Source organism: Abramis brama (assembly GCF_963993115.1).
Source record: "Abramis brama genome assembly, chromosome: 2".
In the NCBI taxonomy this organism is placed as follows: Eukaryota; Metazoa; Chordata; class Actinopteri; order Cypriniformes; family Leuciscidae; genus Abramis; species Abramis brama.
Genome location: NC_139964.1, coordinates 7365428 through 7393042, shown reverse-complemented (window position 1 = coordinate 7393042; position 27615 = coordinate 7365428). Strand labels below are relative to the sequence as shown.

The window sequence follows — 27615 nt, the reverse complement described above, 5'->3', positions numbered from 1 at the left end:
GGGTGCTGGAAAGTGCTCCAACTGGGGACTCCGTCGTTCTACTGGGGGACTTAAATGCCCACGTGGGCAGCGACAGTGACACCTGGAGGGGCGTGATTGGGAGGAACGGCCCCCCTGATCTAAACCCGAGCGGTGTTCAGTTATTGGACTTCTGTGCTAGTTACAGTTTGTCCATAACGAACACCATGTTCAAGCATAAGGGTGTCCATCAGTGCACGTGGCACCAGGACACCCTAGGCCGGAGGTCGATGATCGACTTTGTGGTCGTTTCATCTGACCTGTGGCCATATGTCTTGGACACTCGGGTAAAGAGAGGGGCGGAGCTGTCAACTGATCACCACCTGGTGGTGAGTTGGATCCGATGGCGGGGGAGGAAGCTGGACAGACTCGGCAGACCCAAGCGTACTGTGAGGGTCTGCTGGGAACGTTTGGCCAGATCTTCAACTCCCACCTCCGGCGGAGCTTGGACCGGACCCCTAGGGAGGCTGGAGATATTGAGTCCGAGTGGACCATGTTCTCCACCTCCATTGTCAAAGCGGGCACTCGGAGCTGTGGCCGTAAGGTCTCCGGTGCCTGTCGAGGCGGCAATCCCCGAACCCGGGGGTGGACACCGGAAGTAAGGGATGCCATCAAGCTGAAGAAGGAGTCCTATCGGGCCTGGTTGGCTTGCGGGACTCCTGAGGCAGCTGACGGGTACTGGCAGGCCAAGCGAACTGCAGCCCGGGTGGTTGTGGAAGCAAAAACTCGGGCCTGGGAGGAGTTCGGTGAGGCCATGGAGAAGGACTATCGGCTGGCCTCGAAGAGATTCTGGCAAACCATCCGGCGCCTCAGGAGGGGGAAGCAGTGCCCTACCAACGCTGTCTACAGTAGAGGTGAGGAGCTGTTGACCTCAACTGGGGATGTTGTTGGACGGTGGAAGGAATACTTCGAGGATCTCCTCAATCCCGCTGTCATGTCTTCCATTGAGGAGGCAGAGGCTGAGTGCTCAGAGGTGGACTCGTCCATCACCCAAGCTGAAGTCACCGAGGTAGTCAAGAAACTCCTCGGTGGCAAGGCACCGGGGGTGGATGAGAGCCGCCCTGAGTACCTCAAGTCTCTGGATGTTGTGGGGCTGTCTTGGCTGACATGCCTCTGCAGCATCGCGTGGCGGTCGGGGACAGTGCCTCTGGGATGGCAGACCGGGGTGGTGGTCCCTCTTTTTAACCTGTTAACCGTTGCCAGTGCGCCCGCGCACTGAAGCGTTTTTTTATTTATTTAGTTCAAAGTTACTATCAGATTTAATGTTATACCTTGACAAACTATACATCATTAAAAGATATAAGACTCAAGTTTCAGTATTTGACCACTATTGTATTCTGAGAAACTTATAGCGACAGTTATTTCTTAATTTGTGTCAGGAGTTATGAAATAAAAAAAATGAGTTGATACCTTTAATATGAATTATGCGCGTCAGCCTCTCCCATTCATAAAAAAACTCTGTGCTGTCGTCATGACAGCGATTCACAAAACAACGTCCCTCTGGGCTTTTAGCTCAAAAATGTGCAGATTTGGAGAAATATTGATAGATTCTCATAGGTATACATCAGATTTCTATAGACAGGAATAATATTTATTGAATTTATACCCAAATGCGTCAATGTAATCATTATGAGCGCTTGGTACTCTATATACTGTGTTTTCAATTCATACCAATAGCCTGAGGGCGCTATATGCACAATAATAGTCCATATATGGAACATGAAGAAGAGCCATAATCATGTGACATTCCAGGACATCACTGATACACACACAGCTAAACAGAGATCGCTGTAATGGATGTAACATGCAGATATAGACGTTTTGAAGACAATAAACATGATTGCAATGATATTTGATTTACCTGTGTTTTTCAAGTCATGCCAGGTATTTTCATAATAATAGATTATATTTATATTGTAATGCTAATCTATATAGACTATCATTGTGCAGAATACTATAAAATAGTATATTTTCTGTCTGATTTTTTTATCTGATGCCAAATTAGATCACAGAAGATTATTTAAAACACTCGACTTGCGTTATAAAGTAAGTTTGGAGCACAAACATGTTTGTGCTCCAAACTTACTTTATAACGCAAGTCGAGTGTTTTAAATAATCTTCTGTGATCTAATTTGGCATGGTTTTAATCTCATAAATTGTTGTGTATTGATGGTGTGCTAAGCTAACATGCTAGCTAGCTCTAGGTGCACCTGCCAGGTCTAGCAGTTATTCTTTTATGATTTTTTTTCTAAATAGGAGTGCTTACTGAAATGTTTATTAATTCTAGAAGGGCATTTGATACAGTTAGATACAGTGAGAACTTTGATAAAAGAAATTAGGGATTAAAACCCTATGAATAGCCTGTGAATAGCCAGTCGTTAGTAACTATAATGCAGACAAAAGAAATGCATATTTAGAGCCATAACCAAGCTGGAGAGGTGTGAATGTGTGCAGGGGGAGACTGAGACTGAATAGGGCTCGTTTGCACCACAAAACAATAGAGACAAAAGACTGAATAGATGACTTAGAAGATGACAAAACATTAGTAGCATTTTAGAGTCTAATCAAAATAAAGTCATGACATGATTTTGAAAAACATTTAACTAAATACAGAGTTTTAGACTTATCATCTTCAGATTTTAAATATAACATGGTCAGACATGTGGCTTTAGCTGCAGTGCATTTCTAGATTGCTACAGTGCCAACTTCAATTTTGAAAATATTTCATAAAAATACATTTCTAATAACTTTACACAATTTTGAAGCTATTTATAACTATATTTTTCATTATGACAATAATTCATTCTACATTTACAATAAACTGCCAGGTGTCAGCTTTCAAATGAGATCATACTTGTGCTTTTAGTGCAAAGGGATCATGAACTGTATCTGTTTCAGTTTGGGTATGTCATTTCTGGGGATTTTTCAAAAGTGGGGTTGCCGGTTAACAGGTTAAGAAGGGGGACCGGAGGGTGTGTTCCAACTACAGGGGGATCACAATTCTCAGCCTCCCTGGGAAAGTCTATGCCAGGGTACTGGAGAGGAGAATACGGCCGATAGTAGAACCCCGGATTCAGGAGGAACAGTGTGGTTTTCGTCCAGGCCGTGGAACACTGGACCAGCTCTATACCTTCTATAGGGTGCTGGAGGGTTCATGGAAGTTTCCCCAACCAGTCCACATGTGCTTTGTGGATTTGGAGAAGACATTCGACTGTGTCCCTCGCGGCGGCCTGTGGAGGGTGCTCCGGGAGTATGGGGTCCGGGGTCCTTTACTAAGGGCTGTCCGGTCCCTGTACGACCGAAGCAGGAGCTTGGTTCGCATTGCCGGCAGTAAGTCAGACTCGTTCCCAGTGCATGTTGGACTCCAGCAGGGCTGCACTTTGTCGCCGGTTCTGTTCATAATTTTTATGGACAGAATTTCTAGGCGCAGCCAGGGGCCGGAGGGTGTCAGGTTTGGTGACGTCACGATTTTGTCTCTGCTCTTTGCAGATGATGTTGTCGTTTTGGCCTCATCAAACCAGGACCTTCAGCATGCACTGGGACGGTTTGCAGCCGAGTGTGAAGCGGCTGGGATGAGAATCAGCACCTCCAAATCCGAGGCCATGGTCCTCAGTCGGAAAAGGGTGGCTTGCCCACTTCAGGTTGGTGGAGAGATCCTGCCTCAAGTGGAGGAGTTTAAGTATCTTGGGGTTTTGTTCACGAGTGAGGGAAGGATGGAACGGGAGATTGACAGACGGATCGGTGCAGCTTCTGCAGTAATGCGGTCGATGTACCGGTCTGTCGTGGTAAAGAAAGAGCTGAGCTGCAAGGCGAAGCTCTCGATTTACCGGTCAATCTACGTTCCTACTCTCACCTATGGTCATGAGCTTTGGGTCATGACCGAAAGGACAAGATCCCGGATACAGGCGGCCGAAATGAGCTTTCTCCGCAGGGTGGCTGGGCGATCCCTTAGAGATAGGGTGAGAAGCTCGGTCACTCGTGAGGAGCTCAGAGTAGAGCCGCTGCTCCTCCACATCGAGAGGGATGCCTCCTGGACGCCTTCCCGGGAAGGTGTTCCGGGCGCGTCCCACTGGGAGGAGACCCCGGGGAAGACCTAGGACACGCTGGAGAGACTATGTCTCCCGGCTGGCCTGGGAACGCCTCGGTGTCCCCCCGGAAGAGCTGGAGGAAGTGTCTAGGGAGAGGGAAGTCTGGGCATCTCTGCTTAGACTGCTGCCCCTGCGACCCGGCCCTGGATAAGCGGAAGAAGATGGATGGATGGAGGAACATTGATTTCTAACATTCCAAGAACATAAAAATGTCCAGTTTCCTTAATGTTACTAGAATGTTATTTAAAGGTTAGTGTGATGTTCCTGAAACATTCTTTCAATCATCTTTCAAAAGAGTAATAAGAATACAAACTACAACTTTCTTCAGAAACAGCCTTAGATGAACTGAAGATAAAAGACATTAACTCTCTTAAGATCTGATTAAACAACTCCACAAACAGCATTACCAGCTTCACTTATTACTAACCAGACTGACTTCATTTCTGTCACACGTCTACAGAAGATCTTATTGAGAATTAACAGAGGTTTAGATGTTGATGAATGATTGATAATCTACAGTATGTTACTGTAAAAATGCACTAAAACTCGAGTTAACTAATTTCACTTGCAGAAACCGACTGCCTTAAATTGACCAACTGTCATTTAAATGTATTACCTAAAATTTATAATGCATTAACAATGTGAGCAAAGTATTACTGTGAACTTATTTAATTTGAAACCACAAAAAAACTTTTGTAAATAAAGAGATTTCCAGTGGACCAGCAACTACACAGTCACCGCCTGTTAAATAAAGCAACATACAGAATATCATCAATGTTTGTAGACCTTCTCCTGGACTGAAGCACAGGCTCTACTCTTCTGCACAATGGTGACCCAAAAAACAAGAGTTCACAGTTAACTACTGGCAACAGTGTTGCCAGTATAAACCTGTTTTATAACTTACAGTTTATTACTGTTAAAATACATTTTGTGGGTGTGTCTTTTTATCTTGCACTGTTAACCCTTTCAACCCCACAGGAAAAGCCACACTACAGAGAGTAAAAGTAACATTGAGACAGTGTTGCAGTGAGATAATTAAGTGAATATGTTGAATAATAAGTGAATACGTGAAATAAGTGATTGTTGAGCATTAGTGATTAACACCTGCTGTTAACAAGCAGAAACACAGAAGGAAAGAGGAACACATGAACTGAAAATAGAGAAACACAAGAACTACAACTGACTTCCAGCCATTACACATTATTACACTAGCTTATTATTAACCAGTATGACTTTATTTCTGTCATAAATCTGAGATGTTTCATTGAAAATGTTTGATTTGAAGTTACCATTATAGAGATCAGTGCTTGCTTTAGTTGGGATGCTGATGATGCTGATATAAGATTGCAATATTCTTCAGAAGACTTGTAGATTCACAGATATATGCTAAATATGAAATACCCATAAATTCAAAGAATATATACAGGAGAGATCTGAAATTCAGACAAGTCCAGGATGATTTTGCCATCATCACAAAAGCCAAAAACACCTGATCAGCTTCCTCTTAACTTTTACTTGCCAAAACAAATGTGTTTTATAAATTCACTATTACAGCAGTCAGAGAGAGATGAATAATACTAAGTCAAGGTACAAGAGACCAACTAAAGCAAATACTGATCTCCATCATGGTGACAACAAACTTTATTATTAACTCTTAATTCTCAACAATAACTTTTTTACATGTATGAAATAAATAATGTTAAACTGGTTTGTAAACTGGTTTCACACTCAGTGTTGCTGGAAGTCAGTTGTAGTTCTTGTGTTTCTCTTTTTTCTGTTCTTGTTTCTCTGTCCTTCAGTGATTCTGCTTATCAGGTGTTCATCAGTTTCTCAATTCACTCACTTCTTTTCATTCACTCTGTTAAGGGGACTATATTAGTGAACTAATGTAGGGAATAGTGAATGAGGGTATAGGGTGTGATTTGGAAAACAGCCTCTGAGTGTCGACTTTGATCACTGTTAATTTACAGTATAACACCAGGGAAAATGGTATGATATTGTCAGAATTTGGCCTTTTTTTTACAGCAAGGGTTAACAGTGTGGGGAACAGCTGATCTGTGTTTTCCATTCCATCGTGAGATTTCCCACTAAGCAAAATGATGTCCAAAAGACGTCTTTTCAACGTCTTTGTCACAAAAATCGGACGTTGAAAAGACGTCCACTGAGGGTCTAGAATGAAAGTTTTTATGACGTCTTTTTTTGACGTGTTCTGCACGTCTGATATAGACGTTCATCGAACCTTGGTTCAAGGTTAAAACTAGTATAGATGTGGCCATTGTGGACATATTTCAACATCATTTATTGTCTTATTTAGACATAATTACTTTGACTATTGCTGTCAGATGATCTCAGTGAGAATTAACAGAGGTTTAGATGTTGATATTTGTTTAATTTGAAGTGTCACCATTGTGGTGATCAGTGTTTGCTTTAGTTGGGCTCTTGGTCCCCGTTCCTTTTACTTTAACTTTTATTTGACTGCTTTAACTGTGTGTTTGTAAAACACAATTGTTGTGGCAGAGAAAGCCAATAATAAGTAAGATCAGCTGTTATCAGCTTGTGGTTGATGATGAAATCATCACAAAAAAAGCATCAAATGTTGTCAGATGTTTTGGCATTCATAACCACCAACCTTGTGGAACTGCAATATTGGTGTGAATAGCATTAAAATATCACTTATTTGAAGGTATATAAAGCATGTGCACATGATGTTTTGAGTAAATGTATCATATAGTCACACACAGACATCAAGATGTTGCACATGAATCACAACAATGGTGACAAAGAAATATGAAGCCGAACTCCTGCATCCTGAAAAAAGGTCAAAGATTAGATCTAGAAAGACTATATAAAGACTTACAATACAGTTTTTTTTTTAGTTTTTTTAATTGTGCTGTATTTCACAATACAACAAACTGACCTGAAAGGTCAAAGTTTAGATCTAGAAAGATGCTATATACAAATTAATCCGTACAAATATGTAAACCCCCAAAACATCTCTCAAGACCAGAAACCAGATCTCCACTCTACACACACACACACCCATGACATAATATTACATGATCCATCATTTACCTATATTTATTAATCACAAAACAAGCCTGTTATAGCATAACCCTTTAATATACTCTATAGTTAATCACTTATTAGTGCCTATATAACATTCAACACCACATTGTGTATATAATAATAGCAAGCAAATATAGTACAAATCTGCTATTATGCCCAAATATTCTACCTTATTTGTAAAGAACTAAAACATCCCATTACCAGCTCTTCAGTTTTACCCAAGGTCTACCCCAGTTCAAAAGTCCCCCTCCACTTTAGTTTAGCAACTCTTTGATCTAGATACTTTTAGGGCTGGGCGATTTAAATCGCGATATTGTTATGCGCATCTCGTCAGTAAAGCCGGTTCCTTGATTAGTAGTAAATCACCATCACCTGCTTTCAGATGGAGCGGCATTTACTACAAAGAGCCGTAGTTAACTGACAAGCTGAGCCAAATCACATCAATATCGCGGATGTATCGCCAGCGATATTTAATGCGATATGGCTCAGCTTGTCAGTTAACTACGGCTCTTTGTACACAGCAAACACTCCTGTGTTAAATTAACACTCCTGTGAGTGTATGAGTCCACACTCAAGAGTGTTTAAGTTAATGAGATAATTAAGTGATTATTTTAGTGATGATTGAACATTATTGAAGACACCTGATGTTAACAAGCAGAATCACTGAAGGAGAAAATCTCAAATTGTAAGCCACCGTAATGGTCTAGAGCCCAACTAAAGCAAACACCCATCACCTTAATGGTAACTTACAATTTGTGATTTTCTCCTTCAGTGATTCTGCTTGTTAACATCAGGTGTCTTCAATAATGCTCAAGCATCACTAAATTAATCACTTAATTATCTCCTCAGCCCTAAATGCCGCTTCATCTGAAAGCAGGTGATGGTGATTTACTAATAATCAAGGAACCGGCTTTACTGACGAGATGCGCATAACAATATCGCGATTTAAATCGCCCAGCCCTAGATACTTTAATGATTTTACTTGTTCATCACTGATTTTCATTGAACTTCTTTTTGTCATCTGTTTTTTCATCTCTGTCAGTAGGTTTATTCAGAAAATAAGCACACATGGACGCATGTTTGCCTTTAGTAGCAATTATAAGAAAGAAGAGTACAGCATAATGGAGATTTAAAGTAGAGCTACACTGTAAAATCTAATTAGTTAGACTTTAACAAAAGCATGCAAACCGATTGCCTTAAAAAAATCACATAAAGTGAAATAGGAATCGTATGTTGTACTGCCAAATGCTTAGGTAGTATATTTCACTTGCACAAGAATTCTAGCACCTAAAAAAGAACTGAGAGTACTGAATAATTTACTTTTAAAAAAATGTAATTGTTACCATTGTTGTGTTGTGCATGCTGAATGTTGAAGTGTGTGTGACTCAAGCATGATCTATTATAAGATATTGTCATAAATATAGAGGTATTATATCAACACAATAAAAAGATTCTTAGTTAAGTTTGTGACATTAATTGTTATTATGTAACTTCCCTTATTGCTTCGCTACATCAGTAGAAAGGGAATTACAATAATATAAATGAAGGTCCAAGTCCCAATGGTGAGTTCAAACAAAAACATTTTAGAAAATTCAACATCAATTTATGAAGTCAACTTTTGTGATTTTTTTTAAATTTTTTCAGTTTTTCAGTTGTATTGATGACTTTGGGAAATAAGTGAATGTAAACAGTGAAAAATAACTGCATAAGTGGAGAAAATGAGTAAAAAGTCTATTACCCCACCTCAAAAACCTTTTTTTAGTTTTGCTTGACAAAATGGCACTTAAACCAATCAATTAATCTGAACTTGGGTTTTCTGAGTAAAAAAAAGCCGCCCTCTAAACAAATCCTTATGTTGTTATTTCTTTTAAGCAGTATTTCCAATGAGGTTGCTGCCCTTGACCTGATGTGTGATCTCACTGGGTTGTGTTCTGGAACATAAGATGAATGAAATCATAATTTAAACACACAAATATACACACTGAAATTCACAATAAAAAACCCTTCAGTGTTCATATGTGACCATTCTACAGAGTGTTAAATGTAACACTGAGGCCTTGTCCAGACAGATACGCATTTATCTGTATACATACACATTTTGTATCATATTAGCATTTCGTCCAAACGGATCCAGCATTTTGGGAGCCTGAAAAAGAATATAACTACAACTGACTTCAGCCAAAGTCTAAGATGATATCAACTGAAGAGAAAAGAAGACATGGGGAATATTCCCTTCAAAAAACAAAACTCAGCCACTGCAACTTCAGCGGTTTGGATTTAGGAACATCAAAATGACTGCTGTGTTCGTTATTACACCCAAGAACAAAACACCACAATCGCTTAGATGCCATTCTGCTCATAGACAGTGCTCCAGCGTATCAACAATGACAGCGCGGACTATGATGACAGACAGCTCGCTCACGAGCGAGGGCGGGTCTGTGTTGAAATGCTGCTGTCAATCAACAATTGTGGGAGGGGCGTCCAACTGTGTGACTTCACAAAATCGAACGGCTTGATTTGAGACGGGGAAACATAAGGAGATTAAAGAAAAAAACACTGGATGGATTTTTATCATTTTATGATGGTTGTGTACAGGCACTGCCAACACACATTTCAGTACAATCAACTTGTAAAAGTGCATGTACCATTATATGACCCCTTTAACTCATTAGCTTCAGCAGTGATTCCGTGTTAGATTTAACACTCTGTAGTGTGGGCACATTTGTACAGTGGGCATTTTGCTGTGTTTGCTGAGACTGAATACTCACAAGTACATATGAAAACACACATACATTGAGAGGGTATTAACTTATGAGAGGGTAGGTCATACCTTTGGTTTAAAATATTCTCTGCTCCACTTGTCAAAGCACTGCTGAGCTTCCTCAAGCTTTTCTTCTGAGCTTGAATAGTACACTCTAAAAAGCTTTTCATAAAATTCATTTGGCAGGAACTTCTGTCATTACAAGAGTTGACAGAAAATTAATGGAATAATACATGTACACCAGAGTACAGCAAGATCCCCAGTGTTAAATTAACACTGCTCAGTGTCACTAAAGGAGAAAATCACAAATTTTAATGTGTTTGCTTTAGTTGGGCTCTTGACCCTTACATTTTTGAATTTAGATTTAGTTTGGCTGCTGTAACTGAGTTATAACAACCAGATGAACAAAGAGAAAAGGTGATGTTGGTTATGTTTTAACACTATTTTTTTTTTTTTTACCTAGCCAAATCTCTGATTTAGATTTATTTATTGATTATAGCTGCATTGTCCTTGTAAAGCATAATATTTTTTAACATTTTCAATGTAATCCAAAGGTTTTTAAGAAAGTTGTTCTGAACAAAAACTTTTAAGACAGTGCTGGTATACTCAAAGTGAACCTAACTGTCAAAACATAACCAACACCATCAGATAACCCTTTCTCTTTGTTCTGGTTGTTATAACTAACAGCAGCCAAACTAAATCTAAAGTTAAAAGTGTAAGGGTCAAGAGCCCAATTAAATCATACACTAATCACCATAATGGTGACTTAAAATGTGTGATTTTCACCTTCAGTGATTCTGCTTGTTAACATCACGTGTCTTCAATAATGCTCAATCATCACTCAATTAATCAATTAATTATATCATTAGTAACAGTGTGGACTCATATAAACACTAAAGGTGATGATACACAGGGCAACTTTTTGAGCAATGTTGCAGGGCAATCTTGCCGAGCGATTGTTACTTGTGCACTTTTCCATTGAAAATGTTCAATAAATTCCTATCTGGATCATTTAGATCGGTCGTGGGCCCTGTGTCTCATCGGGTTGCCCGTTGATGGCAACATAGCCCGGCAACATTGCTCAAAAAGTTGCCCTGTGTATCATCACCTTAAGCAGTGTTAATTTAACACTGGGGATTTTGCTGTGATATGGTTCAAAACATTATGGTAGAGTCATTTTAATATAATATACTATAGTATTTTTTTCATGTGGGATAATACATGGTTTTCATTACAAAGGCTTCAAAAAGATGGAATGTTGGATGCAAAATAGAAATAAATATGAAATATTGCAATAGTTTACACTTTTTTTAGACAGTACACTCAAAAAAAAAATGCTATGTTGGCTTTAATTAACTTTTTTTATGTCAACAGGTTCCACGTAAAAAAAAAATATATATATTACATTCAACCAAAACAAATTTGTTTTAGTTGAATTTAAGAATAATAATTTTAGGTTAATTGAACTGAATTAACTTAATTGCTTTGGACAAAATTAAGACTGTTAACCTTATTATATAAAAACCTTATATAAATAAATAATGTTACATAAATCCAACGTAACCTAGTTACGTGGAACCTGTTGACAAAAAAGTTAATTAAAGCCAACATAGCATTTTTTTGAGTCTACATGATTGTTAGGAATAAATGGGCTTTTTTGCGTAAATATATTTTTTATAATCCTAGTCAGTAATTGAATATGTCAAAGTTACATGGATACCTTATCAGTCATCAGAAAGCCTATGTTGGGATTCCTCTTGTGGTAGAAAGAGACATTGTCCATGGGGTTTTTATCCTTCATGCCATGATTCATGTGAACCTCCTGGATAAGAGGAAATTTCCATTTGAATAATGTAAGAGATAAGTTAAACTGAAGAGATCAAGAGATGCAGATTAAAGTTTTTTTTTAACATACATAAACCAAAAAATCTTCAGGTTTCAGATCTGTTTTTTTTTCAGTTTTCCATTTTTTCACTGCTGCTTCCCATTCAGAATTTACCTGTTCGAAGGTCTGAAAAAATCAACAGTAAAATACAACAAATGGCAAAAATAAATAGCATGAATAATGTTTTCAGCTTGTAGAATCCCAAAAGTAACAGTAAATAAATGTAACGTCAGTCAGACATAAACTTTTGGTTGAGGCTGAAAATGGAAATCAGGTGGACGTCTAAACCAAATGTTTGTTTGATATATATATATATATATATATATATATATATATATATATATATATATATATATATATATATATATATATCAAGTGTAGCTGGTAATGCTGTTTGTGGAGTTGTTTAATCCTCCTCTGCTGAGATCTTATTTTCTACAGATGTATATATTTATATAGGTGTTCAAAATATGTAGTTTTGTGTTTTATAATGTGTAGGTCTCTGGCTAACCAGCTAACTCACGCTATTACTGTTTTACTGAAATACTTCTGCTAATCAGCTGTGGGACACTATTACCTAAAACTCTGTCTATTAATGCAGATTGTCTGTCGTTCTCTACTTTGGGTAAAGATAAAGGATGGAGCAAGATTTGTTTTACAATGTTACATCAGTCATTCACGTTAGTGCTGGGCGGACATATGCACCGTTATTGATACAGTTCCTGCATGTGCACCTCAATAAATTAGAAATATAGTCATGGGTTTGTTGATGGACATACACTTGTTAAAGGGATACTCCACTTTTTTGGGAAATAGGCTCATTTTACAACTCCCCCAGAGTTAAACAGTTGAGTTTTACCGTTTTCAAATCCATTCAGCCGATCTCCGGGTCTGGCGGTACCACTTTTAGCATAGCTTAACATAGATCATTGAATCGGACAATGAGTCCAGCAGGCATAATGACGCAGCGCCTGAAAATAGGTCTAATAGGTTAGACAAACTTAGTCCCAGTCACGTTGGAAGTTATACCGAGCTGGGGACTATTTTCAGGCGCTGCGTCATATCATTACGCCTGCTGGACTCATGGTACGGCAGCAAAGTTTCTTGATTATTACGCAGGAATGAGAGTATAGTTCCTAGCCATATAAGCCTAGAAAATCGCAACTTTACATTTTCCGTCGGCCTTAGTACACGATAACTACAGAAGAGTCAAGTTTTAAATAGGAAAAATATCGAAACTCTTTGGTCATTTTTTTGAGAGAGATGCTAATGGTCTTGTCCGATTCAATGATCTATGCTAAGCTATGCTAAAAGTGGTACCGCCAGACCCGGAGTTCGGCTGAATGGATTCGAAAATGGTAAAACTCAACTGTTTAACTGTTGTAAAATGAGCCTATTTCCAAACATCTCATAATGTCCCTCAAACTGAGTAGTGTATCACTGAGAAACGTGCTCGAGTTGTCCTTGCAATGGAGGTTCGGGTTGAATAACTATACTTTAAACAAAAATGATGCTAAATAGCACTAAAAGTGGTTCATTGGATTGTAATCATAGGGGAACCACTTTAAGTGCTATATAGCAATCCGTGTACACAGCAAAAACTCCAGTGTTAAATTAACTCTCCTGGGAGTTTATGTGTGTGTGATTCACATGTGTATATATATATTTGCCATATATATATTAAAGCAGAGGCTGGAACCTCTTTTAAAAATGCTAGTGGGGAAGAGTTAATGAAGTCTATTTTAGTTAAATGTTAAATACCAGTGAGATTTGCCCATTTCTCTCCAGTTTGGCATCTCCCACAAACTTTGGCAGGCACCTTTTGACAATATTCTCAGCATTTTTTCTGGCATCATGAAGGCCATTTTCAGATATTCCTTTCTGAATAATTTCTTTGGCTTTTCCAGGTTCTTCTTTAGCTTTATCAATGATTTGTTGCACTTTTTCAAGATTTTCTTTCGCCTTTGTGAGTTTCTCTTTAGCTTCGTCAAGTATTTCTATTACATTATCTGGGTTTGTTTGGCCATCTTCAAGGTTTCTCTTGGCATACTCAAGTATTTTATGGTGATCAAACTCTGGGTACATGATCTTCTCAAAAATGTGATCTGTTAGAAAAGGGAGAACATAATTATTTTCTTCAGTATTGTAGTTGAAACATTCCTAACAATAATTTAATGAAAACATTGAATTGAATATGACCCCCCTCTCCTACATTCCTTATCTTTTTAGTTCCATATATAAGTTTTCATCTGACCTGTGAGCTTAGTGTATTCTTCCATGTCATGTATTGCTGTAGAGAACTGGAAGTGGCTGTCAGCTTTTTTCAAGGTTTCGTTAATCCTAATATGCAAAGAAAGAAAAAGATATACATATTAATGAAATAACATAGCATGCTAAGAAAATAACTCCCAGCAACCACCTGAGCAAATAGTTTTCAATTATTTGTATTCGATTGTGGTCATTGTCATTATCCTCTTACCAATTATTTTTATTATTTTTCATTATAGCACTAAGGCGACTGCATTCTACTACTGTGAATGGGGATTGTTTTGACAGTGGTGTCGTCTACACGGAAGGAAACTCAAAGGAAACATTTCTCAGTTTTAAGCATATCGTTGTCATTTAAACGTAGTTGAGTTAACTTAAAAAGTTGAATGCGATAGGTTGCCTTATTTTTTTTTAAGTTAGCTCAACTTTATTTTTTACAGTGAATGAAGGTGTTCCTCATATCATCAACACCATGGCACAGCGTCAAAGAGGGAACTATTTAATTAGTGGCACCTGCCAAAAACAGATTTAATGCATATTTTACAATAACAAAGCTTACTTGGTTTCAATAATGCAGACAGTCTTGTGCTCGTAGGCTTGGCGGTTCAGAGTGTATTGGGTGCGAAACATGTCACGAATATTATCTTCCTCCTGTTAGAGAGAAAAAAAACCCCAATGGATCAGAACCATTTGTGTCTCATGCAAAAACAGGAATGGGTTTTCCATGCATTACTAATACATGGAATTAGATCTACATCTGTTGTTGATTAGTTTAAACAATAAAACACTTGCTGAGTTATTAGCAAAGATATTTTGACCCAAGTGTCAACGATGGTCAAATCATTAAGGAAACAGATCATAGGTGGTCAAGTCTGTCCTGTCCATAAAAAAATTACTCATAATAATTAAAGATACAAACAAGCCTGAAACTGGACTATATTTTCCCTCCTTTTTTTATTTTGTCAGGTAAAAGTGAAAACATTCTCTAAACAGAAATTAAAGCAATCACTGAACTTTAAAATGTGAAAATGTAAACATGACAAAACTGCAAATCTCCACAGCAAAATCCCCAGTGTTAAATTAACACTCCTCAGTGTACATATGTGTCCACACTGCAGAGTGTTAAAATTAACACTGAAGCAGTGTTGAAGTTAATGAGATAATTAAGTTAACACTGAAGCAGTGTTGAAGTTAATGAGATAATTAAGTGATTAATTAAGTGATGATTGAGCATTATTGAAGATACCTTATGTTAATAAGCAGAATCATTGACGGAAAGAGAAAAAACAATAACAGAAAAAAGAGAAACACAAGAACTACAACTGACTTCGAGTCATTACACATTGTTGCACTTATTATTACCAGTTTGACTTTATTTCTGTCATACATCGACAAAAGTTCTTGAGATTCAACAGAAGTTTAGACGGTAATGTTTTATGGAATTTTTCTTTTCAAGTTACCATTATGGTGATCAGTGCTTGCTTAAGTTGGGCTCTTGACCCTTTATTTTTTAACATTAGTTTTTCTCTGACTGTTCCAACATTGTGTTTATAAAGCACATTTGTTACTGCAAGAGAAAACATGACCTGCTGACAATATGTTTTGATGAAAATGACATTATCAGCATGAATCTCTGACTATATGCTTGATGTCTTGTTTTATTATTGGTGATTGTAGCTCTGAGATTCTACAGTTTGAGATCCAACAGCAATATCAAAAATTTTGAAAATACTTGCACAGAAGTTATTGTGTTTAAACACACAGACATCAAGAATCAGCATATGAATCTCAACAATGGTGACAATAAACAAACTAGTGACAAACAGATCAACTCTGAACATCACACAACAAAGTGATAAAACAATAGCAAAATAAAAGCAAACAATGAAAATTACAGGACAATTCAGCTGCATAATTTATTCATGCTGCAATGCATGATGTCAGCCATTGATGCGCTCTGATTGGTGGCTCCCATCATGCACTGCAACATTAAGCATTTGTTTGATTGTCACCATTGTTGAGATTCATATGTAGATTCTTGATGTCTGCGATATTAAAACCTTCAGATTCCTAAAACATTCCTGGGAGTAACTACTGTAGTGAAAAATTAATAAAGCATTTGGATAATTAGTTTATAATGATGGGTGCCATCATTGAATCAAGACACTAATAATTTCATCATAGAAACATAACCAGGGCTGCAAACCATCTTAAACCTAACTTGATCTCAGACCAACTGCAACAAATGGTCTGTACGATCAAATTAGGCTTGCGATGCTTTCAGGAAACACAGCCAAAGTCACAGTTTCTCTTGCCACAACAAATGTGCTTTATAAACACAGAGTTGTAGCAACCAGAGAAACACTAATGTTAAAAAGTAAAGGGTCAAGAGCAGAGGTTCTCAACTCCAGTCCTATGTCTCCCTTATTTAACACACCTGGACCAGATCATCAGCTCGTCAGGAGAGACTCCATGAACTGAACTGAGTGTGTCAGATAAGAGAGAAATACAAAATGTGCAGAGCAACGGGTCACGAGGACTGGAGTTGAGAACCACTGGTCAAGAGCCCAACTAAAGCAAACACGGACCACCATAATGGTGACATGAAACGAAACATTCCATAAAACATTACCATCTAAACTTCTGTTAAATCTAAATAAGACCGTGTGTAGATGTATGACAGAAATAAAGTCAAACTGGTAAAATAATAAGTGCAATAATGGCTTGAAGTCAGTAGTTCTTGTGTTTCTCTTTTTTCTGTTCTTGTTTCTCTTTCCTTCAGTGAGTCTGCTTGTTATCATCAGGTGTCACCACTAATGGCCAATCATCACTTAATTAATCACTTAATTATCTCATTAACTTCAACACTGCTTCAGTGTTAATTTTAACACTCTGTAGTGTGGACTAGGGCTGGGCGATATATTGCACAATATTGTTATGCGCATCTCGTCAGTAAAGCCGGTTCCTTGATTAGTAGTAAATCACCATCACCTGCTTTCAGATGGAGCGGTGTTAAATTAACACTCCTGGGGCTAGGAGTGTATATGAGTCCACACTCAAGAGTGTAAAGTGTTAAAATATGAGCGTTAAATTAACACTCAAGAGTGTTAAAGTTAATGAGATAATTAAGAGATTAATTTAGTGATTATTGAGCATTATTGAAGACACCTGATGTTAACAAGCAGAATCACTGAAGGAGAAAATCACAAATTGTAAGTTACCATTATGGCGATCATTGTTTGCTTTAGTTGGGCTCTTGAACCTTATATGTTTATTTCAATTTTTACTGTTGTTCGTCTGCTGTTATTGATTTATAACAGTTAAATGAACAAAGTAAAATGTGATCTGATAGTGTTGGTTGTGTTTTGACATAATCATGCTGTGATCTGAAAAATGAAACTTATTGAGATAGTTTGGTTTAACTTGTTAGCAGCAGGTTTGTGGTTTTTCAGCCTATGATTATCAGTACTTTACTTATCCAAAATATATAATAAAAATTGTTCTGATCAAAAGACTTTCAACTAAATTAATTTAAAACACAGACATCAATAATCAGCCTGTGAATCTCAACAATGGTGACAATAATAAAGCATGTTGCAGTGGCTGCCACCAATCACAACTCATTAATGTCTCCCATCATGCATTGCGGTATGAATAAATTATGATCTGAATTGTCTATGTAATTTACTTTTCATAATTGAATATTCTGCTCGTCACCATTGTTGAGATGCATAGACTGAATCTTGACGTCTGTGTGTGCCTAAAAGTGTGATTTTTTTTAAACAACTTTTAAGAAATCCTTTATATTATATCAAAAATTCTGGGCATTTATGCAGATTCACAATTATGCTGTAACCAACAACGCAAATTGAAGTCAGAAAGAAGGATCTTAATGAGTTCAGTGATCAAGTTCAAATGATGAATGTCATAATATAACCAACACCATCAGATCACATTTTTCTTTCATTCATCTGGCAGTTATAACTCAGATACAGCAGCCAAACAAAATCTAAAATTAATAAGATAAGGGTCAAGAGCCCAACTAAAGCAAACAATGATCGCCATAACGGTGGCTTACAATTTGAGATTTTCTCCTTCAGTGATTCTGCTTGTTAACATCAGGTGTCTTCAATAATGTTCAATCATCACTAAATTAATCACTTAATTATCTCATTAACTTCAACACTCTTGAGTGTTCATATACACTCCCAGGAGTGTTAAATTAACACTGGAGTTTTTGCTGTGTACAAAGAGCCGTAGTTAACTGACAAGCTGAGCCATATCGCATTAATTATCGCTGGCGATACGTCCGCGATATTGATGTGATATGGCTCAGCTTGTCAGTTAACTATGGCTCTTTGTAGTAAATGCCGCTCCATCTGAAAGCAGGTGATGGCGATTTACTACTAATCAAGGAACCGGCTTTACTGACGAGATGCGCATAACAATATCGTGCAATATATCGCCCAGCCCTAATCAAATATATCAGATACCTTTTCCCTGTAGCAGATAGACAGCCTCTTGCATCCATTCATATCCAATTCACACACTCGAGCAAATTTCAGCAGCCGCTGATGGTCAAAACTGTTTGAAATTCCAAGGTGATGACAGTCTCTGTAAGAAAAAAAAGTGCTGTAAATATTTTTGTGTAAAAATGTACACAAACCATGACAACCATGACACAGTTTAACATCAGTTCAACATTTACTACCCAGTCTTTGAGTTCACAAATAAATGCACAGAAATTAACTTTTTTTGTTTAGTAATTTTGACTATTATATTTTACAGTAAACAACTGACTTCAGCCACAGCCTTAGATGAAATCAGCTGAAGAGAAAAGAAGACATTAAATCTGTGAAGATCTCAGCAGAGGAGGATTAAACAACTCCACAAACAGCATTACCAGCTTCACTTATTACTAACCAGGCTGACTGTATTTCTGTCAGATGTCTACAGAAGTTCTTATTGAGATTTAACAGAGGTTTAGATGTTAATGATTTATTTAAAATACTTCATTTTAAGTTACCATGATGGAGATCAGTGTTTGCTTTAGTTGGGCTATTGGCCCTTAACATTTTCATTATTCGTTTTTGCTCAGGCTTCTGTAACTGTCTGTTTATAAGACACATTTGTTATGGCAGTAAAAGTCCAGGGAAAATATGATCAGATGTTGATGGCTGTATGTTGATGTTGATCTATTTAGCAACTAGTATCTTGATACACTAATCTCAACCAGAGTATATTCATACATAATGCAGATGAAGTTACACATTATTTCACATTATTGATTTTATTAGATTTGTGATTCATCATGAGATTTGGTTATGTATTCAAATATATACTGTTTAAAAAAACGTTTCGGGCCCTATTGTAACGATCTAAGCGCATGGTCCAAAGCGCAGGCCGCAAGTGCAAAAAAATTACAGGAAAAATGGTTGGTGCTGCCGGCGCGTGGCCTAAAGTATTGTCCCTATTGCCTTAATGAGCAATGGGTGTGTTTTGGGCATAACATGAAATAAGCCAAACAGAGTCTCATCTCCCATTCCCTTTAAAAGCCAGTTGTGCTCGCGCCATGGTGGATTCGTTATTTACATGAAGAAAAAAACTGAACGCTTCTCTAGCGAGGAAACGGATCTGCTCGTGCGCAAGGTAAAAGCGTGCCATCTATGGGACCTTTCCAACGCGATGACGTAATACAGAGTTCCTCAAACTCGGTCCTGGAGGGCCGCTGTCCTGCAGAGTTTAGCTCCAACCCTGATCTAACACACCTGAGCAAGCTAATCAATGTCTTCAGGATCACTAGAAACTCACAGCTAGGTGTGTTTGATCAGGGTTGGAGCTAAACTGTGCAGGACAGTGGCCCTCCAGGACCGAGTTTGAGGAACCCTGATGTAATACATGGCGCATCTCAGAGATGGTACAAGACAGGCATTTGTGGTTAAAAAGTATATATAATTTTTTTTTTTTTTAGAAAATGACAGATCGTTTCGCAAGATAAAACCTTATTTCTCGACTGGGATTGTGTCGAGACTTTGTACTTTTGCATTGAGACGGACATTTGAACCTTCTTTGAACATTGGTATAGTTGGTTACCATTGAAGTCCATTCTGTGTAGAAAAATCCTGGAATGTTTTCCTCAAAAACCTTAATTTCTTTTCGACTGAAGAAAGAAAGACATGGATATCTTGGATGACATCGGGGTGAGTAAATTATCAGCAAAATTTGTTTTGAAAGTGAACTAATCCTTTAAGTAATGGTTTCTCTTGAACACACACATAGATCAAAATCAACAACTTGGAAAGACCCAGATCATAAGAGATTAGACTCTGGATGAAATCAGTTCACTACTGACTTACATACTTTACTGATGACATTATCAATACACAGTCTTTGTCGCCAGATCTATTTTCTCTTGGCTTTTTTTGTTATAAAAAAAATGTGTCTTATGTACACACAGTTACAGCAGCCACAGAAAAAATAATCTCTTGAAAGATTTAATGTCTTCTTTTATCTTCAATTGATTTAATATAAGGCTGTGGCAGGAAGTTAGTAGTTTACTGTAAAATCAAACCGTCTGAGTTATGTGGGTCACCATTGTGCTGAAGAGTATAGCCTGTGCTTCAGTCCAGGAGAAGATCGACAATCATTGAGATTATGTTGCAAGTTGTTTTATTTAACAGGTGGTGACTGTGTAGTTGCTCATGCAGTGATGATATTTTTGTTAAAAGCATCTGCAAGACGGTTGAGTTAAATTGATGTTTAGTTAACTCATTTAAGTTTTTTTTTTTTTTAAGAAGCTTTCTTTTTTTTATATAAATTCACATTATAAATATGAAATGGCAATCAACTAATTTAAGTTAATATGTGTCCTCAAATTAAATTAGTTAACTCAGGTTTTAATTCAGTGCATGGTATTATTTACAGTAACATACTGTAAAGATTAAAGTAAATAACTGTAAATTGCTCTTGTTTTGCTTTTTTTTTACAGTATAATTGAAGTTGAAGATTTATGGTACTCTTGTAAATTTACAGGCTTACTGGCAACCAAAATTGCCTGTAAGTTACTGTATTTTTTATTTTGTTTTGTATGTAATGAGTAGAGAGGAAATTTTTTAGTTTTAGTCTCCATGACGAAAACATCTTATAAAATCATAATAAGTGACGTATTTTTGAAAATGTAAAAATGCAGATAGTTTTCTGTGATGGATAGGGTTAGTGTAAGGGGGAGAATATACAGTTTGTACAGTATACATAGTAAACCAGACTATGAGGTGTGTGTGTGTGTGTGTGTGTGTGTGTGTGTGTCCCTTTATTTTCTGACTTTTTTGCATCTCTCATAAAATTTCCTGTCTTTACTCCATCCCTTCTGGATCTGTACCCAAACAGGAGATGTATGTTTTATTCAGCTCAGGTTATTTTATCTTATTTCCTTTGCTATTAGATCCCTTTATTTATAAATCCTACAAATCTTACATTTTTTATTTATTTTGATTTTGAATATTTTGAATATTATTTAAAAAAAAAAAAAAAAAAACAGTATGCATTTCCTATAATAATATATTGTGAATTATCATAAATCATTGATCTTATGTTCACCACAAAACATACTTTTTATTTTTACAATTAAACTTTTTCATCAAGTACATTGATCAATTTCATTTAATAATATTTCATTTTTAGTTTCTATTAATTCATTTAATTTATAAATTGTAGCCTTCTGTATATGTCAGAATAGAAGTTTATCCAAGGCAAATAACTCTACTTGTATGATGAGTGAACCCATCCATGGACATCAGGTGTTATTTCTTGTCCTGCAAAAACTCCAGTGTTAAATAAACTCTCTTGGGATGATTGAACATTATTGAAGACACCTGATGTTAACAAGCAGAATCACCAAAGGAGAAAATCACAAGTTTTAAGTCATCACTATGGTGATCATTGTTTGGGGCTTTTGACCTTTACAGTTTGAAATTTAGATTTTGTTTGGCTGCTGTACCTGAGTTATAACAGCCAGACGAACAATGAGAAACGGTGATCCAGTTGTGTTGGTTGTGTTTTTACATAATCATTATTTGATCTGAATCACTGAACTCATTTGGAGCCTAATCTCTGATTTAGGTTTATTTACTGATTATAGCTGCACTGTCCTTGTACAGCATAATTTTTTTTTAGCATTTTCAGTGTAATCCAAAGTATTTCATAAAAGTTGTTCTGATACAAAAAAATTATTGTGGAGAGTTTATTTAACACTGGAGTGTTTGCTGTGCATAAGTTGCATTTGAATGTTTATTGTCATATATTTACCGGGCAAAACAGTCCCATTTGTCCACACCAATGCCGTTACGTTTATTTGACACAATCTCATACAGGAAAGCGCTGTCATCAAGTCTGCCTTTCGCTGGCCACTGAAAAAAAATGAAAATAGGCTACTTTTACCAGCTCATCTTAAACACTTTATAGTTTGATATAAATTGGCTGCAATGGCAGTTTACTGGAATTTGTACCTCTATCTCTGAAGTATCCACCCCCTGAATTAATTCTTTAATAAAGATCAGGTCTTTCTTAATCTCCAGTTTATACTTTGTCATCACGGACTGCAGTCCATTCTCTTGTACCATGTGATCAAACATCTCAATTGAAGCGTTTTCATTCTGAAAGTAACACAGACTCACATACATGAACTGTTTCAAACATTAAATAAAGAGAGCCTCAATTATAAAATGTATGCACAGAATTGATCTTAGAGTTTGTGTACACTTAAACGCATGCAAATGTTAATATTTATAAAAGAAAGCAGTCTTTTATGTGTTAAAGTGCTTAGTGTGAACAGCACATTCCAGGGCCCAGTTCATGGCCTGGCCCCTCTCTGTCCGTACCAGTGGAGAAAGGTTTGCTGCATATTGATTGGATCTTGGTGGACTAATACAAACAAACTGTCCAATGCCATCATATAAAGATGCTAGGACAACAGCCAGGCACCTCATAGAGGTCAAGAAAAAGACCTCTGGTACCAAGGAAGGATAGGACTTCTGATTGGTCAACATGTAGTTTCTGCCCTTTATCCACACTGTAAAATCGAATTCGTTATTTAAAAAAGCATGAAAAAGTCTCGGTTACTAATGTAACCCTCGTTCTCTGAAGGAGGGAATGGGAGACGTCGAGACAACGTAATTGGGATCGCCTTGAGAGACCAATCTACTTTGAGTGTATTAAAACGAGCCAATGCATATTGGCATACGATAATTGCATCAGCTGCTCTACTTGCAGCACGAGCATATAACGAGCAGCAGGTGCGTCGCATATTGTTTTACGCTGAGGAGCCGAGACGTGTTCAGCAAAACAGCGATGGTCAGCATCCGTGGCGACGGGACGTTACGTCTCCCGTTCCCTCCTTCAGGGAACGAGGGTTGCATTAGTAACCGAGACGTTCCCTTTCAGTTGACGTGACAACGTAATTGGGATCCCTTGGAAAACGCCACGGTTGCTGCCACATCTAGCGCCCTACACAAGACTCTCAGACCCCCAACTGGCTGGGGCAGAAGACCTGCGTAGAGGGAGTTCAACTGCTGTTCCTTTATACCCCACACAGTGGAACTCTTGGATAACACTGGGAAAGCGGGCCTTCGCAGGAGAAGGATGCTGCGGAGCCATATCCTGCCCGAAGGGAGGTAACATGGAGAATACACATATGGAATGGCCGAAGGGGCAGTGCAACATATGGAATGTCATTGGGGTGGCTCCAGCCCGAAGGGGGAGGCTACACCGGAGAGTGACGGCAGAGGAGGCTCTGCCGAGGGAAAGACACAGGCTCACCGCAGGGAGCTGGTCGTGGAAGAATACGCATATGGGATTGCCGCAGGGATCACACCTATGGAACCCAGCCTAGCACAAGCTACACAAGCATACAAGCACTAGGCCTGGAGTCGGACGCTCCGCAACGTCCGACTGCCGGAGGGGTGCGGAGGAACTTACAGGGTTCACCAAGTGGGGAACTCGACTGGAGCAAAAAGCGCACATATCCGTTCTGAGGAAGGGAGTGACGCAGCAAGCCGACACCAGAGCGGGAACTTCGGTGTTACCAGCTAGTTGAAGCGCGCACACAGGAAGAAAGAGGCTCAACACGTAGGCTATAAAACCTAGCGAACGTGTTAGGTGTCGCCCAGCCCGCAGCTCTAGAGATGTCTGTCAGCGAGGCGCTGTGTGCCAGCGCCCAGGAAGAAGCGACACCCTTAGTGGAGTGGGCTCTCAACCCGGGCGGGCAGGGCACGCCTTGGGCTTCATAAGCCAAGGCGATGGCATCCACTATTCAGTGGGCCATCCTCTGCTTGGAGACAGCCTCTGCTGGCCTCCGTAAAAGATGAAGAGCTGATCTGGGGTCCTGAGGCTTTGCGTTCTGTCACAGACGCAGAGCGCGGACGGGACAGAGAAAAGCCAGGGCTGGGTCTGCCTCCTCCGAAAGCAGTGCTTGCAGGTTCACTACCTGGTCCCGGAAGGGAGTGGTAGGAACCTTGGGCACGTATCTGGGCTGGGGTCTCAGGATCACGTGAGAGTTATCCGGGCCGAATTCTAGGCACGATTCGTCAACGGAAAATGCATGCAGGTCCCCTACCCTCTTGATAGAGGCGAGTGCAACCAGGAGTACTGTCTTACAGGACAGGATTTTTAATTCAGCTGACTGCAGAGGCTCAAAGGGTGGTTTCTGAAGTGGCGAAAGGACCAGAGACAAATCCCAAGAGGGTATAGTGAGTGGGCGAGGAGGATTCAGTCTCCTCGCTCGCCTCAGGAAACTGACGATCAGGTCGTGCTTTCCCAAAGACTTACCCTCAACTGCATCGTGATGTGTGGCAATAGCGGCAACGTACACTTTAAGGGTGGAGGGAGACAGCCTTCGCTCCAGCCCTTCTTGCAGGAAGGAAAGCATGGCTCTGATTGAGCAAGATCGGGGGTTCTCCCCGTGAGAAGAACACCAGTCAACGAACAGGTTCCACTTCAACGCAGCAGAAGTGATGGTGTCAACTACCGCAGAGGGTAGGTCACCTAGAACCTCCGCGTCCCGTCGAGGGACCAGACATGGAGTTTCCAGAGGTCTGGACATGGGTGCCATAGGGTGCCCCGTCTCTGAGAGAGCAGGCCAGGGAGGTGCTGTCGCGAGGAGCACTAGTTCCGGGAACCAGGTCCGGTTGGGCCAATACGGCGCAACTAACAAGACCTGCTCCTCGTCCTCCCTGACTTTGCACAAGGTCTGTGCAAGAAGGCTCACTGGGGGAAACGCATACTTGCGTAGGCCCCGGGGCCAGTTGTGTGCCAGAGCATCCGAGCCGAGGGTCCCCTCGGTCAGGGAATAAAACAACTGGCACTGAGACTTGTCCGGGGCGGCAAACAGATCTACCTGTGCGGTCCCGAAGCGCCTGAAAATCAGCTGGACCACCTGGGGATGAAGTCGCCATTCTCCCGGTAGCACCTGCTGTCGTCGGCTGCACGGTTGAGCAGGCCCGGAATGTAAACGGCACGAATCGACCTCAGATGCTTCTGACTCCAGAGGAGGAGATGGCGGGCGAGTTGTGACATGTGGCGGGAGCGTAGACCACCTTGGCGGTTGATGTACGCAACGATCGCAGTGCTGTCCGTACGCACCAGTACATGCTTGCCTAGTAGCGGCGTTTTGAAGTGGCTCAGCGCAAGACATACTGCTAACAACTCGATGCAGTTGATGTGCCAATGCAGTTGATGCCCTGAAGCTGCATGCCCGTTGTACGTGGCCCCCCAGCCGGTGGCAGAGGCATCTGTGGTGACCACAGATTGCCTGGACACTTGCTCCAGGGGAACACCTGCCTGCAGAAACGAAGGGTCCGACCACAAGCTGAGAGTTTGGCGACAGTGCAGAGTCACTTGGACCCGGCACGAGCCGCTCTGCCACGCCCATCTCGGGACTCGATCGTGGAGCCAGTGTTGGAGCGGCCTCATATGAAGCAATCCGAGCTTCGTTACCGCGGCTGCAGATGCCATATGCCCCAGGAGCCTCTGAAAAAGTTTCAGTGGTGCCGCTGTTCTGCGTCTGAGCGTGCCCACGCAGTTCAACACTGACTGGACGCGGGTCTCGGTGAGGCGCGTTGTCATGTTGATCAAGTCCAACTCCATACCAAGAAAAGAGATCCTCTGCCCGGGGGTGAGTTTGCTCTTTTCCTAGTTGACCTGAAGCCCTAAGTGGCTGAGGTGACTGAGCACCATGTCCCTGTGTTCGCACAACTGCTCTCTCGACTGGGCCAGAATGAGCCAGTCGTCGAGGTAGTTGAGAATGCGAACACCACGCTTGCACATGGGAGCAATGGCCGCCTCCATGACTTTCGTGAAGACGCGGGGCGACAGGGCCAGTCCGAAGGGTAAGACTTTGTACTAATATGCCCGTTCTTTGAACGCAAAGCGAAGAAACGGTCTGTGTCGAAGGAAGAATTGAGACATGAAAGTACGCGTCCTTCAGGTCGATCGCTGCAAACCTATCTTGGGGATGGATGCATTTGAAAATGCGTTTCTGCTTAAGCATCCTGAACAGCAGCCTGTGAAGGGACCGGTTCAGGACGCGCAGGTCCAAGATAGGTCATAACCCACTGCTTTTCTTGGGTACAATGAAATACGTGCTGTAGAAGCTGGTCTTCATATCGGCTGGAGGGACCGGCTCGATTGCGTCCTTCGCCAGTAGGACTGCAATCTCTGCCCGGTGAAGGCCAGGGGATGCCGGGCGAACTGAATCGCATAGCCGAGTCTGATGGTACGGATGAGCCAGCGAGACGGGCTGGGAAGCGCTAGCCAGGCTCCCATTCACCGTACAAGCGGGACCAATGGCACGACAGATGTACCCGAGGTGGGGCAGCGCGGAGGAATGCAGGGACTCGACTTGGACGGCATAGCGGCCCGAAGTGGGGTTAACCTGACTCCACCGATCGGCAAGACATGAGTGAGACAGCATAGGCGCGGCCTCGAGCCCATCAGGCTACCGCTGGCGAAGCAAGAGGGGGCAGAGGGTGGCAAGGAATAGCGTCGCACACCGCCAACCTCACTCTCTTGGGACCCAGAGATAGAAAAGCTGCTTTTGCTGAGAATGTGGTATCGCTGGCTGAGCCGCCAGCAGCGGAACAGTATGATTCAACAAAAGTTCTCTGCCCGGCCCTCCTCCGAGGAAGAGAAGCTGACTCTGGGTCGCCCGTCTCAGGGCTGCTGAGACGGGTGGTGCCGTCTTCCTGTGAAGCTCAACATCACAGTAGAGCTGGCTGTGGCGGAATTTTGTTTTTTTTTCCGCAGGGGACTGCCGACGTGGTTATGCTCTCAGAGAGAACATAAGCCACCCACAAGCACAGTTTCAGCACACTTAAGCCCAGGCATGTGAAACAGTGATCGTGGCCGTCACATGAGGATAGGAAACGACCACATCCAGAAACACACATTTTGAGTGACATCTTGAAAAAGACAGTGTCAAACCGTGTATGCTCTTTCAGGAAAAACTGCTCTCTCTGGTGCTGAAGCACCCAGGGATG

The 27615-nt window shown here is 40.2% G+C and overlaps 2 protein-coding genes across 2 annotated transcripts in view; one reads left to right on the top strand and one right to left on the bottom strand.

Moving 5' to 3' along the window:
- The window catches only part of LOC311077566 (uncharacterized protein), a 578304-nt gene that overhangs the window by 230838 nt on the left and 319851 nt on the right, over positions 1-27615 (top strand). The window lies entirely within an intron of this gene.
- Positions 5737-27615, bottom strand: part of LOC311077573 (deoxynucleoside triphosphate triphosphohydrolase SAMHD1-like) — a 52117-nt gene continuing 30238 nt past the window's right edge. Inside the window, exons 7-16 of the mRNA XM_084106104.1 lie at positions 22591-22737; positions 22391-22491; positions 18580-18700; positions 14646-14737; positions 14073-14158; positions 13580-13923; positions 11849-11944; positions 11654-11755; positions 10003-10125; positions 5737-9103 (exon numbers count right to left, since the gene is read on the bottom strand). Of these exons, the coding sequence (XP_083962230.1) occupies positions 9089-9103; positions 10003-10125; positions 11654-11755; positions 11849-11944; positions 13580-13923; positions 14073-14158; positions 14646-14737; positions 18580-18700; positions 22391-22491; positions 22591-22737 (1227 nt within the window). The 3' untranslated portion in view covers positions 5737-9088. The remainder of the gene's footprint in view (positions 9104-10002; positions 10126-11653; positions 11756-11848; positions 11945-13579; positions 13924-14072; positions 14159-14645; positions 14738-18579; positions 18701-22390; positions 22492-22590; positions 22738-27615) is intronic.